Below are 16,063 nucleotides of genomic sequence, written 5' to 3'. Positions count from 1 at the left end.
GAGAGAGAGAGGCTGTGCATCCTGTAATAGGATGAGCCCATCAATAACACAGCAGCTGATCAATGAGGGTGCACTCTTTCTGCTTCAGATGCCAAACACTGGCATGGCAGGAGAACCCTTAACAAGTGTTCACCACACAACAAATCATTTGCACCTCCAAACACACACTAACTCTCCCTCGCTGTGCACTCTTTTCCTCTGGTCACCATACCCCAACTGCATTCTCTCTCTCTCTCACCTCTCTGAACATCCCTTCTCCTCCTCATATCCAGAAAGCCAAATCTCAAACATTTTAGTTTTTACTACTACTAGCCCGGAACTTCATGAAAGTTACTTATAGCCCGCCAGAAACGTCACTAGCCCGCAACACACCATAAAAAAGTAACACAGCATAGCATATTTTTCTGATCTTTCTTTCTTTATTTATTTGGTGTTTAACGTCGTTTTCAACCACAAAGGTTATTATCGCGACGGGGAAAGGGGGGGAGATGGGATAGAGCCACTTGTTAATTGTTTCTTGTTCACAAAATAAAAGCACTAATAAAAAAATTGCTCCAGGGGCTTGCAACGTAGTACAATATATTACCTTACTGGGAGAATGCAAGTTTCCAGTACAAAGGACTTAACATTTCTTACATACTGCTTGACTAAAATCTTTACAAACATTGACTGTATTCTATACAAGAAACACTTAACAAGGGTAAAAGGAGAAACAGAATCCGTTAGTCGCCTCTTACGACATGATGGGGTAAATTCTTCCCTCTAACCCGCGGGGGGTATTTTTCTGATGACAACTTTATTCAGAAAACTGTGGTATGGAGTATGGATGATAGAGCTCCGTTTCGCTCCCTTGATCAGGCCCAATGGACTACAGGAGGTATCACAGTGAGAAACGCGATGGTTCTTCCGAAATTTGTTTCGAATTTGACCAGAATTTTCACTCGCCAGCCGGGTGAGCTGCCAGATGTTTTCTACTCGCCCGGCAGAATGTTCACTCAACCCTGGCGACCGGGCGGGCGATTTGGCCATCCTTGCATATCCCAACTATCTCTCTCTCTTGTGTCCATGTGCCCTCTTCCTTTATGAACCTTTTCTCTTGTCCCCAACCCCCCCCCCCCCCTCTCTCTCTTTTTCGCTTTCCTCACCTGAACACACACTTATCAGTCAGGGAGTCAAGTCATCCTACTGCCCACAAAAAGTTAACAACTTTCCCTGACTTCAGCTCTTCACCCTTGCTGAAGTCCACCCACACCATGTCAAATCAATAAACCCATCACTCAAAGGTCAAACAGAGAAAAGTGATATAACAACAGTTGGTTCTCCTTACACTTTCCCTCCCTCCTCTTTACCAACACCCCCCCCCCCCCCCCCCCCAAAAAAAAAAAAGCTTTCTCTCCCCCCTTGCTCCTGAAATTTACTGTGAAAATGTTAAAGGTCCATGCACCGAGACATTCAATACAGAAAGGAGGTGAACAAGACAGAATCACTATCTTCAGCTCTTTTCCCTACCTAGCTGAATCAGGGAAGAGAAATTGATCAAATACAAATACTTTATAGGCAGTAACAGCAGCTCCTGCATGTCAGAAATCCTCTATAATAATGCTGCTTCTTTGGCTAAACACATGTTGATCAGAAAAATGTTCAGATCACTATGTATCCAAACCAACTGTGCATGTGTTACATGTTTGCATAACAACACCTCTGCACATTTCACTGGCAAAATAATTCTAGTCTTGACAATGACAGGACAAGAATAGTGACAAAAACTGAAAAAGCACCGCTTGGAATGTCTTACATCATAAGATTTATGCTTTCATTTCATCTGGAAAACAAGACCACGACACTGCATAATTCATCCACACAGACAGCCACAAGTCTAGCATGGCAAGGCAACATTTATCTCAGAAATCCCAAGGGACACATCATAGCTATATACTTGATATCTGAAGAGAACCTAATGAAGTCTTTATTGAAAGTGAAATGTACAGAGGTATTGTTCTGCATGTATTGTAACACATGCGACAAGCGCATATAGTATAACAAGGATTATTATTAATTAATAAAGTTGACAATAATAATCTTCTTGTCTACTCAATTACTCATTACTGCTTTCACACCAGGAAGATCAGGGCAAACAGCCAATTAATTTCTAACAAAGGTAAACCCACACTGCAAGTGTGACTGTGAGCAAAGTTACCCGATCAACCAGCTTTTAAACTCAACATGGACAAGGATGTACTACACAGAAGACTGAATTAATTTCTCTGCAGCTTTCTTGTAGTTGTACCTTTTACCCCAAAAGAGCAGAATCAAAACTGTTTAGTGACAAAAGACACATATCTGATACAAGCACAAGATGTAAGAGTTACATGCAGAGGCTTAGTGGATATCAAAAACAATGGGCGAAGTTAGCGGATTATGAAAAATGCGAGCATTTTTTTAAATATATATATCCAAGACAGCCGAGACAAGCTGAAGGTGTGTAACCTATTTAATCCACCTTTGTGACAGTGACACAGCAGCAGCTTCTTAAAAAGAGGAATAAGTTGAGGTCTGAGGTTGACGCTGTGCTTCATGGACACCCACTAACTCTGTGTAAAGGTGTCCTTTGGTTGAAGGTCATGTCATCTCATCAGAGGGACTGTAGATTATTTATAACTACTGACAACGCTGGCCTGGAAGTCGCAACTCTTTTCTTTTTAAAGACAATCAGAAAATCTGAGACAATCAGGCCTACAGAAGAAGCCAGTCTAAAAAATGGAGGCACATTTACAGACATTTTGATTTTTAAAAATCTGAAAAACTAGCGTCTTAAAAGGGGGCAGGTCTTAAAAGCAGTTTGTTTTCATTTTTAAACAGGGGTTCCATATAGTGCATGACAGCTTCAAACACACAAAGCAGATATGTTTACCTTCTTTGCCTCCTTCTCCCCTTTTTCCTTGGCCACTTGACCCAAGGAATCCTTCAGGGACTTGACCAGATCCTGCGGGCTTTTAGTTTTGGTGCCAAAAAGCGGCATGGCGCCCGATCTGTCTGTGACCACGTCGCTCCTGTCCTGGGTCTTGGATGCGTACTCCTCTCCGTCACTCTAGGCAATATCTGTCAACAGAAGAAAAGACACTGTACACGGTCAAAGCTACAAAAAAAATTCAATTTAAGCTAGTTTCACATAACACAAGTTTCACACAAGTTTTTAAAGAAAATGTTGGCCCCAGGGGCTGATAATGATAATAATATCTACAAATATTATTTTTCTTACATCCAGACTGTGTAATTTTGTTCATACATGTACTTCATGGGATGCTTACGTTACAAACTTGACCCAACTTACTGGAGCTGGTTCAGTTCAGCTAACCTTTTCTGTGTTCTAACTCTCTCGCAGAAAACTTGTAGCTGTAAAGTCTTAGTACCTGGAAGTACTGTTAGTGACTAACACATGTGTGCACTGCAAGTTGGTGAAACTGGTTGGTTGCAGCTGCAACTTGCCAATGCCCCCGCCTCCCAAAACAATCGTGCGTACTTGCAATCATGAACTGCCTGGTGAGACTGACACAGTGACAAACTAATGTGGCTGACAGATGTGTCATGCTTTCCCCCTTTCTTAAAACAGGGCTATTTGCCACTCTGCCTCTGTGTGTCTCTCTCTCTCTCTCTCTCTCTCTCTCTCTCTCTCTCTCTCTCTCTCTCTCTGCATGTGTACATTTTAAGCAAGCTTGTAAAGGTCTGTAGTGCTCTTAAGTTTAATTCAATTTGTAACTGAAATCTTTAATTTCCACAGAGGAAGCTGCATTAATCTGTTATTTACTCATAATTTACTCATGAAATTATCATATACCTGTAACCCTTTACTTACCCACCCCCCACCTTTTTTACCCAAAGAAAATGGTTTGTCCAGAGCAAACAGTAAGGTTGATTTGAAGCAGTATAATTCTGTGAATCACTTAGGCCTAGTTGTATGGATTTAACTGAATGAGTATTATGACTCTTATGAGCTATGTTCTCTCTCAGTATGTGATGTCACTTCAAATGAGCTAATTTTAGAGACTGATTTGAAATTCCTTTGAATAACTGTAATAAGAAGAAAGGGGGGAAAAGGAGGAAGCAAACTGAAAAAAACTTATCATTGTTTATCTGTACGGGACTTGTACAGTTGTTATCTGTATGATAAGGAATAAAGGATGAGCTAAAAGAGTAGTACACAAATAGACTCAAACATATGAACGACTTAAATCTGCGTAGAAATGAATCACTGACTGATAAATGGGTAATTTGTAGGTGTATGTCTATTGTTCAAACAATCCCATTTACGGCCGTTTTGTTGCTGGTTTGCCACACCCACGACGTTTTCAAGTGAGGACACCAAGGGAAGCAACTCTTGAGCACTTAAATTGATTGAGGGAGGTAATCAGGTGCCCGCATAAACGCCCAAATTATGTCGAAATGCTGGTCACATCCATCCGTTAACATAAACAGACCAACTTAAAGAAAAGAAACAGTTAAAATGGAGGTTAGAATAATAACTGACTGAATATGTCTTCAGTTAGACGTCGAAATAGGTCAACCGTTAATACCAAATCGACCACCTTCCCCAACTTGACTTCTCACAGAGTCTCACTCGACTCGACAGGTTCAGTTGTGGCCATTTATTCTTCTTCAGCGCCAGCTCATCCTACAGGTTGGATATCCATTCAGTATTCTCAATGAGTTACACATATATTAAGCCAAAACAAACGACACAGCAATTGCGGAAGGTGAAACAATCATTCCATTCAAGCGAGATGTGGAACATGGCGAACGTAGGGACCACCGAAGAGGAGTCGAAGAGAAAAAAGTAGACAAATTCCCCTTCACATTTTCACATGACTAGACAAAAAGAAAAAAATAACAACCAAAATAGACGTATTATTTCAGTTCGTTTTTTACAAACATGATCAAAAGGTGAAGAAAAAGACTTACCACAGAAAACGAGACACTACTACGACCAAAAAGTTCTGCCGGATCATGACGTCACGAGCACAGTGTATGCGCAGACACGGAAGTTGACCAGCCACCAACAAAAGTCACATGCCGACATGGGCTGTCGTCTGCAAATTTGACAAACCTTTCCCAAGAAGGCCTTAGTTTCGATTTCTTATCTGACATACCCGACTCAACGCATGTAGCGCTACTCACCCAGCGAAAATTGAACTCTGATCCTTTGGCTGCACGCGTCTTCCTCGCGCCTGATGTTCTCAGTCCATTGATATAGTCACACGAAAAGATCCGTTCTGTGCCTTCACTGGCTTCAGCCCAAAAGAAAGTCTAGTTTCATTTTCGAAAATCAAACCCGAGCATGGAAGAAACCGAGAACACAACGGAGACAGACGTGGTAGTCATAGGAGCGGGAATTTCAGGGCTTGTCACAGGAAAATGTATGCGTGAAGATGGATTCAAAGTGATCATTCTGGAGAGAACGGGCGAGGTCGGTGGCTTGTGGAATTACCGGGAGAAAGATTATGGTGTAATGCGCTGTACACACATGTAAGTTGCTCAGGTGCATTAAGTCTGTTATCACAATCTTTTAGATTATACTTACAGATGACAATTTTTGCCACAGAAACTTAATTATTAATACATGTATATGAGCGTGCTGCTATTAACTGAAAAATCACAGTTTGAGAGTTATAATTGTAACATGCATGGTTAAAATTGTAAGACAATCGGTGAAGTGGCAACATCTCTTCATAAGAACTTGCCGAGATCAGTCTAAAACGTGTGTTTACAACATTATAGCAGTTAGAACAGATGCTGACGCAGAGGCAATTCAACTTCTAATGCAAAAATAAATGTAGTGAAGCAGGTAGAATTTATTCTGTAGCGTCAGTTATATGGAGCTTACATGAAAACCCACTAATTGTGTTTCAAAGAAAAAATGTTTAGCGACATCCCTACGACTTGTCACGCAGCGGTTATGTTGTAATTTGTTATGTCTAAATTACTGTGTCATCCTTTGAGTTCAATTAGGCCTCACAAAAAAAGTTGTATGTTTCTGGTAACATGGCTACAAAAAATAGGGTAGGTAGGTAGGGATTTTTTTTGTTTTTTGTTTGTTTGTTGTTGTTGTTGGTCAGGGTAGAAAATAACTATACAGTGACGCAAAGAGACTGGACTTACTATACAAAGAGAAAGACAACACATTACAAAACAAATGAGACAAAAGGGATGCAGGGTTATCCCCCTTGTGTCGTCTGCCGTCTGTTACTTTCGTTTTGAGGCTTTTTTTTTTTGCTTTTTTTTTTTACAAATGCAATAAAAAAAAGTCTAGGGTCGGCGGGAAAAAACTAGGTAGGGTCGGGTGACCAGAAACATACAACTTTTTGTTTTTGGCCTTAGTTTTAACAATTGCTGGGCTTGATCTATATGATGTGAAAAGTAGTTTGTTGGTCACGCTAAGAATATGACATGTCTTAGGAGTTTTCTGGTCTCCTTTTCAAGTAAGCGCTGTTACATTCATTTAGAACAGACGTACCTTTACAATCAGTGTCTGATTATCAGTATCCCCTAACACATGACTGATATCAGTCTTGCTTGCTTTTGGTACATGCTTTTTTTTAGAACAATCTCGCTCAATCAAGATATTTGTTGGATAACTTTGAATGAAAAATATCACTATAGTCAAGACCTCACAAAAAGTTATTGAGCAAAACGGAGGTAAAAAGGTGTGTGTTTTTGTTTTACAGATTTGCAAGTGCAAATTCGGGTTGATTCATACATTCTTGTTTAGGCCTTCAAAAAAAATAGGTGTGGTTACGGTAACCCGACCTACCCTATTTTTAGGGGCCGACCCTATAACTTTTTATTACATTTGTAAAAAAAAACCCACAAAAACCAAGAAAACGAGTGCAGAAAACGCAATGAAAGCGAAAGCGCCCGAGTCGCACACTTATTTCCATGTCAAGTAGGTTTAATTTGTACACATTAGAAAAAAAAGTTAAAAAAAAAAAAGTGATTGCCTACCTTCCTACCCTATTTTTTTTGGCTATGTTACCGTAACCACACCTATTTTTTTTTTTTGGCCTTAAGAAGAAGTGTAATGCCTTTGGCACAGTAGTCAACCAGCCAGGTCACTGCATACCCCCGAGCTCAAGACAAATTCTTATTCTCTCTCTCTCTCTCTCTCTCTCTCTCTCTCTCTCTCTCTCTCTCTCTCTCTCTCTCTCTCTCTCTCTCTCTCTCTCTCTCTCTCTCTCTCTCTCTCTCTCTCGCAAGAAAGTAGCCATGGAACGTTTTTCTCCTATCCAAGTTAAAGCAATTTACAGACAGAAGGACTCTGGAAATGTTCCACCATGCTCATGTAATGCCTCACATCAATTATGTTTCGACCCTCTGGGATGGCAGCAGTGATGTCCACTTGAAAAAGTTAGACTCTCTCTATTGTCGCTCGGCTAAACTCATCGTAAAGGATAATGCCCCAACAGATATGAAATCAAAAAGGCTTAACTTTCTTCCACTGGAAAAGCATCTCAAGTTAAAGAAAGCCATTTTCATGCATAAATTGTATTACGGTAAAGTGCCGATTTACATTACATCATTATTTAAATTTTAATAAAGCTACCGACAGATATGATCCCACCGATTCCACGAATTGACCTTTATAAGACCAGTCTTGCTTTTTCGGGTACATCAGTTTGGAATTCACTTCCATCATCCTTTAAGCACTTAAAGTCATAAAAAAGTTTTAAAAAATGTGTCAAAAAACACTTAATGTCTGAGTAGTTTAACGCGTTTTGATTTACCACACTTAGTATTACGTCAAAGATATGCTGTGCATTGTATATTCTGAACATATTTTTGTTGTACTATTGCTACATGTTCGATTGCTACCAGCTTGTACTTATAATTACTTGCAAAGTATGCATTTGATTTTATGAATAACCACATAATTATATGTATGCTCTTCATGCCTCATATTCATCATCATCATCATCGTCATCTTTATCATCACGTGCTGAAGTTTTCTGACCTCCTTTTGTTGGTTAACTTTTTAACTTTTTAATTTTTAATTTTTCAATTTTATCATTGTGTGTCTGTGCGTCCCAAGGACAGATTGTAAGAAAAGGCGTAGCCTTAAATCTTAATCCTTGTTAAATAAAGTTCAATTCAATTCTCTCTTGGATGAAAAAAAGCTCCTTTGTAATGCTTATGCCAAGACCCTCATGAAAGAAAATTTGATCTCTTTCTCTCACACAGGCACACACACACATCCACACAAACATCCACACGTATCCACACACATACATGTAACACATATCCACATACACAACTGCGCAAGCAGGGGCACGCACACACATCCTCACACTCGGCTGTCCGCCCTATCTCTTTCTCTCACACACACAACCACACAGCTGTACAACAACACACACACACAGATGCGCACGTACAGAGAGAGATAGAGAGAGAGAAAGAAAGAACAAGTCGCGTAAGGCAAAATAACAACATTTAGTCAAGCTGTCGAACTCACAGAATGAAACTGAACGCACTGCTTTTTTCACCAAGACCTGCACATACTAGTAGTTTCGTCAGTCCACCGCTCGTGGCAAAGGCAGTGAAATCGACAAGCCATGCAGAATAGTGCGGTAGTGGTCGCGCTGAGCAGGATAACACGCTTTTCTGTATGTCTATTCTTTTTAGCTTACTGAGTTTGTTTTTAATCCAAACATATCATATCTATATGTTTTTGGAATTAGGGACCGACAAGGAATAAGATGAAATTGTTTTTAAATCGATTTCGGAACATTAATTTTAATCATAATTTTCATATTTTTAATTTTCAGAGCTTGTTTGTAATCCAAATTTAACATATATATGTATATGTTTTTGGAATCAGAAAATGTCGAAGAATAAGATGAAATTATTTTTGGATCGTTTAATAAAAAAATAATTTTAATTACAAGATTCCGATTTTTAATGACCAAATTCATTCATTAGTTTTTAAGCCACCAAGCTAAAATGCAATACCAAAGTCCGGCCTTCGTCGAAGATTGCTTTGCCAAAATTTCAATCAATTTGATTGAAAAATGAGGGTGTGACAGTGCCGCCTCAACTTTTACAAAAAGCCGGATATGACATCATCAAAGGTATTTATCGAAAAAATGAAAAAAAACGTCCGGGGATATCATTCCCAGGAACTCTCATGTCAAATTTCATAAAGATCGGTCAAGTAGTTTAGTCTGAATCGCTCTACACACACACACGCACAGACACACACACACACACACATACACCACGACCCTCGTCTCGATTCCCCCTCTATGTTAAAACATTTAGTCAAAACTTGACTAAATGTAAAAAGTGAGAAAGCGAGAGACCACATGCGCACACGCACACACACACATTAATGAGCGCCCCCATGCATCCACGTACGCATACATAAAATAGGGTATAGTAGGAAGGTAGGCAATCACTTTTTTTTTTTTTTTTACTTTTTTTTCTAATGTGTACAAATTAAACCTACTTGACAGGGAAATAGTGCGACTCGAGGGCTTTTGCTTTCATTGCGTTTTTTGCACTGTTTTTTTTTGTTTTTTGTTTTGTTTTGACAAATGTAATAAAAAGTTATAGGGTCGGCCCCTAAAGATAGGGTAGGTCGGGTTACCGTAACCACACCTTTTTTTTTTTAGGCCTAAAGAGAAAAAGAGAGAGAGAAAAGATATCATAGCCACAGGTACAAACACAGACTGAAAATAGAGAAAAGAGAAAATATTTTTTTGTGAACTTCGGCCCCAAACTGTAGCCACAGTTTTGTAGCAAAAATGTATGAACCTTATTTAGTATCGCGGCAAGAACAGGGGCTGAATCAAAGTGAGTAGTGTATGTGGGATACATCTGGCTACTCTGGGATAAAACTACAGGACAGTAAAGTTTAATTTGATGCAGATTAGTGTAATTCTTTGTGTACATTGTGTATACATGTGGAAGAGTGTTCACATGTATGCACCTGTGTGGGTTCATTGACAGCCTTTTTATTGAAGCACACATTATAAGATGTTTGGTGGCTTGTTGACAGACCAGCTTTTTTGTTGGTCCAAGGGGACCATATCGTCTTTTGTTTCATCTTTATCGACCAAGGCCGAAGGCCGCGGTTGATAAATATGAGACAAAAGGCGATATGCTCCCCGAGGACCAACAACAAAATGCTGGTCTGACGACAAGCCACCAAACATCGTTTTTGTCATCATTTTGGTTGTGCAACAAAATGCACAATAACCCACAGGGAGACGAATTTTTAGAATCCAACTCCGGGCCACAAAGCATCGTCACAGTAGCTCGAGATAACACGTCAACCTTGTATGTGACGTCAAACGTAGCTTGTTGACGCTTTTCTTCCAGTCTGAAAATGTACAGAGCTGCGATCATACGTGTGAGTTCAGTATAAGTGTTCAGCATATTTCTTTTCTTTTCAAGTGTTTATGACTTTTCGTTGTGGATTTTGCGATTACAGAGATAAGTTGCAAATTGACCATGAGTCGCCGCGGTAATTGTCAACATTGATCTTTGAGAGTGAATACTTACAATCGTTGTCCTCGGAAACACAAATCCAAAGCCGCGATGGTTCCACACATCAAACAATCAGCCTGATTGGCTTTTACTTCGACAATCCACGTTTCACCTGAAAGCTCACACCCATTCACCACCTCGATTTATTGCATGGGAAACATGAGATTTATTTCCCAGGTGTTTGTGAATGAAAACTCGTGAAAATGATGACAATCATCCTTATTTTTTATTTTCAGCAATGTCTCCAAATACAACTACTGCTTCTCTGACTTCCCCTTCCACAAGGAGGCTACAGACTATCCTCACCACAGTGAAATGGCTCAATATATTGTGGACTACACCAAGAATTTCAAACTACAGGAAATCATCCGTTTCAACACTAAAGTCATTAGCCTCACACAGAAAGGTAAGGTAAAAAACCACATGAATAGTCATTAAACAGCTTGCGAAAAAGAAGCGCATTGAGCCTAGGTCAGCATTGGGAGTCATTATTTTGCTTGAATAAGATAAATCAATCTAAGACTGTTCACATTGTGTGTGAGTGTTGGGTGTAAAAGGGATTGCTGTTTATAAATGGGTGCATGTGTCTGTGAGCAAATAAAATTAAGACTTGTTGAGGCTGTGTCTTGATCAGCGAGAGCCAGGCCGGTATTCCTGCTAGTGAACACATAAAGAAACAATTTACTTTTCACTTAATGATCTAACTGTTTTTCTTCTTCTTCAGCATTGGAATGAGTCCCACTAGGGTTTCGCTGTTCAAATACAGTGGAACCCCCTTTTAAGACCTCCTACGATCTGAGAAAATCATGTCTTTAAATGGGGGTAAATTTACAGAGGTTATGAGCAGAAAATCTGAGAAAATCAGGTCTTAAAATGGAGGTAAATTTACAGAGGTTATGAGCAGAAAATCTGAGAAAATCATGTCTTAAAATGGTGGTAAATTTACAGAGGTTTTGAGCAGAAAATCTGAGAAAATGAGGAAGTCAGGATCAGGAACATTGCAGGAACTTTTTTAGGTTATCGTCGCAACGGAAACAAGAGAGCGCAACCTCAAAATTAAAAAATTTTAATAATAGAAATTGTCATCATTTTCACGAGTTTTCATTCACAAACACCTGGGAAATAAATCTCATGTTCCCCATGCAATAAATCGAGGTGGTGAATGGGTTTGAGCTTTCAGGTGAAACGTGTATTGTCAAAGTAAAAGCCAATCAGGCTGATTGTTTGATGTGTGGAACCATCGCGGCTTTTGATTTGTGTTTCCGAGGACAACGATTGTAAGCATTCACTCTCAAAGACCCAATCAATGTTGATAATTACCGCGGCGACTCATGGTCAATTTGCAACTTATCTCTGTAATGATCTAATCGCAAAATCCACAACGAAAAGTCATAAACACTTAAAAAGAAAAGAAATATGCTCAACACTTACTGAACTCACACGTATGATCGCAGCTCTGTACATTTTCAGACTGGAAGAAAAGCGTCAACAAGCTACGTTTGACGTCACATACAAGGTTGACGTGTTATCTCGAGCTACTGTGACGATGCTTTGTGGCCCGGAGTTGGATTCTAAAAATTCGTCTCCCTGTGGGTTATTGTGCATTTTGTTGCACAACCAAAATGATGACAAAAACGATGTTTGGTGGCTTGTCGTCAGACCAGCATTTTGTTGTTGGTCCTCGGGGAGCATATCGCCTTTTGTCTCATATTTATCAACCGCGGCCTTCGGCCTTGGTCGATAAAGATGAAACAAAAGACGATATGGTCCCCTTGGACCAACAAAAAAGCTGGTCTGTCAACAAGCCACCAAACATCTTATATTATTGGCTCCTAGCCTATCCTATTTCTAAGGAGGTCAGTTAGTGGGGAAATCTTAGATCAGGGGGTCTTAAAATGGGGGTTTGACTGTACACTGAACTCAATTTGATGTTTACAGCTGATAGATGGGAAGTGGTGACAGACACGGTGGAGGATGATGGACAGACCCTGGAAGGGCGGCCGCAAACCATCACATGCCGGTTTCTGGCCATTGCATCTGGACATCACGCCAAGCCGAGCTCCCCTTCCTTCTCTGGGGAGGAAACGTTTAATGGTTTGTTCTGACTGCTATGCTAACTTCCTTTCTGTCCCCAGAACCATATAAGTGTCTATTTGGGACATGACATGGTTATATGCTAGGATTTGTTCTGAGAAACTGGTGTTATCATACAGTGTTGTTTGGGTGTTAGAGATGAATGGGTGTGGAGAAGAAGTAGCAATAAAGGGCCTTGTGATGTTACAGAAATGTCGGGCGTAACTCATGACATGGGTTGGCGTTGCCCGTATGAAATGAACATATATGACCATATAAGAGACATATAAGAAACCTATAAGTTTCTTATAAGAAACATATAAGTTTCATATATGACAAGTAAAAAGCTATGTATGTCAGTTGTAGGAATAGGTTTCTTATAAGTCTCTTATATGAAAAATACAGGCAAATCCAGCTAACTCACAAACGGTTAAGTCAAAAATTCGCTTAGCACACAAAGAAATTCTGGTCCGGAATTATCCCTTCTTTATCTATGTGTACAAAGTACCCTGAGCTCGAAATGGGATTTCTCTTTCGTAAGTCGAAAGACGGATAGCACACAACAGAAAGTCAGTCCCAAAGACAAAATTTACTCTATATTTACTACAGCAACTCGAAACACGAAACTTGGCGTCTCACACTAGCGCATTGTGTAACCTTATTCCCTTCTTCTCTACACGGACGCCACACCGACTGGTCAGTCGGCACGCAATAAAGTATGAAGTGAAGTTAGGAGGGGGCGAGGAGTAAGGAGAGGCGAGTGGTACTCACAGTGTGTGTTTGTGTGTGTTCACGGGTGAACCACGTTTGTGTGTGTTCACGGGTGAACCACGTGGTTACTATACGGAAGAAGAAGAATTCAAATTGTGGGTTGCCTCTCATTCAGTCTTTGTTCAGTCTTGTGTGCTCTGTGTGTGCGGCCAGATCAAAGGCATTGGGTGGCCTTGTTTACAGACACGACCTTCTTCCCAGGGGTCAATGACCCAGTTTTTGCCATGAGAGGTGGTTCCCCTGTCATATCTGAGAGAGGAAACACTTCCTGCATGGGGGTCAGTGACCGGTCAGTGACCGGTCAGTGACCGAGTTTAACAGAGTGGAAATCTGTGTGTGGGCCAGATCAAAGGCAGGGCAGTACCTAGTAGCTGAAACATGCATTATCACAAGTTGTTTGACTGATACTCAAGCGGTCTCTTTGATTTTTTTCGTAGTTCACGGTACTATGACCAAGTCGAAATTTCGGATAGGACACAATAACAATTCGGTCCCTTCAATTTCGTCTTATCCGGATTTGCCTGTACCCAAATTCATATAAGAATCATATATGAATCATATATGAGAACCTGCACTTCCAGAAACCTATAGTTCTCTTATATGTTTCTTATATGAATCTTATATGACTCTTATATGAATCAGCACTTAGTTTCTGCATAGGAGAATTTAGGACTTAGAAAAAAAATTGGACAATGCTGAATTACTGGCAATACTGGCTTTCATATATGTTTCATATATGAACAGGAAGTGGATGGTTTGCCTTGAGCATTATCTCCCCCTGACTGAACGGCCATCTTTGTGACAGCAGCTCTGTGAATGGTTAGCAGAAAATCAGTGAAAGAGCAGGACTTAAATGCAAAATTCTTACAGAAATAATTGGACTTGATGTATGAATATGTGAAGAGAATGTTTATGTGATCGGGTGGAGTGGAAGAGGGGGGGGTTAGGCCAGGAAGCATAAATGAGACGCCAAGACAGAGGTTGCGATAACGTGACTTTTATTTAACGTACACCAGAAGCAAACAGAAAGTTAACACCAGAAAGTTAACACCAGAAAGTTAACACCAGAAAGTTAACACCAGAAAGTTAACACCAGAAAGCAGTGTAGATTCTCCTCAGTGAGCACACTCAGTGAAACGTAAACACAAGAGCACAGGTATCGGAATCTAACACCACAAGTCGACTGATTACAACTTCGCGACAAATTTGGTCAGCACTTCGACCGTTCACGTCAACCGACACAATCGAGCAGCACACAGCTCAGTATATCACAAATCGCGTTCTCTCTCTAGTCTAACTGGTCAGTCTTTTAAAGGCTGGCCACTGTCCGATTCCCAATAGCCAATAGGGAGGCTACCTAGTGTAAGCCAACGGGGGGCGTTCTACTTAAAATGCCTGCCCAATGAAAGGGATCGTTAAAGAGGCAGAAATCGTTACAGAGGTGTCACACACCGGAAATATTACGCACACCGGATATGGCTCATTATATTACAACCAGTTACAAAGAAGGGGGAGAGGGGTAAGAGACTAAAACCTCTTCTATGATGTTTCCTGTCAAAAGAAATGACACCCACTTGACAATACGCCGTCCAGCGATACCCAGACAGTCCGGCGGCACATTACATAACGACCACCTAAATCTGGGATAAGAGGTTAGAAATGCATCCGGTCAAGAGTCTACCCTACGATAGTAGACACACAATAATCCTCGCTGGAGACACAACTTGGGTCAGGGGAAGATAATAGACAGGGGAGGCAACTGGGTCGGGCTGGGGATAATTACACAAAAAGACTGTGTACGCCACTTGACTACATCCCCCCCAGCTCTATACCAACTGCGTCCTCGCAGGTACAGCGCCTCGGGAATAGCTGAAAATGACATCTATAAATCAAACACAAGTTCACTCAAGTGAAACAACAAATAAAATCAGAAACGGTAACGGATGACACGCACAGTCACCCAACCCATTCATACAAGACACAATACAACAGGCAATCAATACTCATAGTGTACACACAGTCTCTTAGCAGAACACGAACAGTCTCACAAATGACACATTGCCCACATGACAGCAGCACATTGTTTTCCTGACTGTTCACGAGGGGGTGGTTTAGCTGGGACTTGGAGTAAAGGGGCAGGACAAATTGAGCACAGAATCCCACAATGTTATCGGGTCAGCGTCGTGAAGCTCTACGGGGACTGGGGCTGTCGCAAGCCGATGCTCTTTCTCTGTGAGCTGCTGTCGCAACAACGCTTCCAGGTCTTTGCGAATGTGTCCTGCTGCTTTCCGCTCAATTGACACCTCTTCACACTTGAAAACTAACCGCTCTCTAAGTTGGCGTATTTCTAAGTCCTTCTGAAAACGTTCATCCTGTAACTGTTGTTTGGCCTCCAGTTCCTTCTTCAGTCGGGTCTCTAATCTGTCAATGGAGGCCTCGTGCTTCGACGTCAGCTGTTCCTGAGCAGTCACAACCTCCTCTGTCTGACTGCTCTGCTCGCGGGGCGGTTGCTTGATGGATGTTGACTGCTGGTCCACACGTAGCTCACTGGGCTGTCTCCATGACAGCGGTTGTTCACCTCCATGCCGCTTGGTAGGGCACCTGCTCTGTAGATGCCCGTGGCGGTTGCAAAGCCAACAACGTGGCTTCGCGGATGGTTGCTGTTGACGAGAGGCAGCCGGCG

General features: G+C 41.0%; 2 protein-coding genes across 5 annotated transcripts in view; one reads left to right on the top strand and one right to left on the bottom strand.

The window, feature by feature from the left end:
* The window catches only part of LOC138983740 (protein Mo25-like), a 19,222-nt gene extending 14,194 nt beyond the window's left edge, over positions 1 to 5,028 (bottom strand). The window contains exons 1-2 of one of the 2 annotated variants that reach the window (XM_070357047.1): positions 4,957 to 5,028; positions 2,912 to 3,099 (exon numbers count right to left, since the gene is read on the bottom strand). In XM_070357047.1, the coding sequence (XP_070213148.1) occupies positions 2,912 to 3,019 (108 nt within the window). In that variant the 5' untranslated portion in view covers positions 3,020 to 3,099; positions 4,957 to 5,028. Of the gene's footprint in view, positions 1 to 2,911; positions 3,100 to 3,331; positions 3,381 to 4,956 lie in introns of those variants that run through there. The other variant, XM_070357048.1, reaches the window with a different exon arrangement.
* Positions 5,029 to 5,092: 64 nt separating this feature from the next.
* LOC138983738 (flavin-containing monooxygenase 5-like) overlaps positions 5,093 to 16,063 on the top strand; it is a 28,159-nt gene continuing 17,188 nt past the window's right edge. For all 3 annotated transcript variants that reach the window (XR_011461244.1, XR_011461243.1, XM_070357045.1), the window contains exons 1-3: positions 5,093 to 5,520; positions 10,773 to 10,942; positions 12,475 to 12,630. Coding sequence is in view for 1 of the 3 variants with exons in the window: in XM_070357045.1 (XP_070213146.1) it covers positions 5,333 to 5,520; positions 10,773 to 10,942; positions 12,475 to 12,630 (514 nt within the window). In the remaining 2 variants the exon portion in view is untranslated. The remainder of the gene's footprint in view (positions 5,521 to 10,772; positions 10,943 to 12,474; positions 12,631 to 16,063) is intronic.

Source organism: Littorina saxatilis, linkage group LG13, assembly GCF_037325665.1.
Source record: "Littorina saxatilis isolate snail1 linkage group LG13, US_GU_Lsax_2.0, whole genome shotgun sequence".
Lineage (NCBI taxonomy): Eukaryota > Metazoa > Mollusca > Gastropoda > Littorinimorpha > Littorinidae > Littorina > Littorina saxatilis.
The sequence above is the reverse complement of the archived record's forward strand: the minus strand, read 5'-3'. Positions and strand labels throughout refer to the sequence as shown.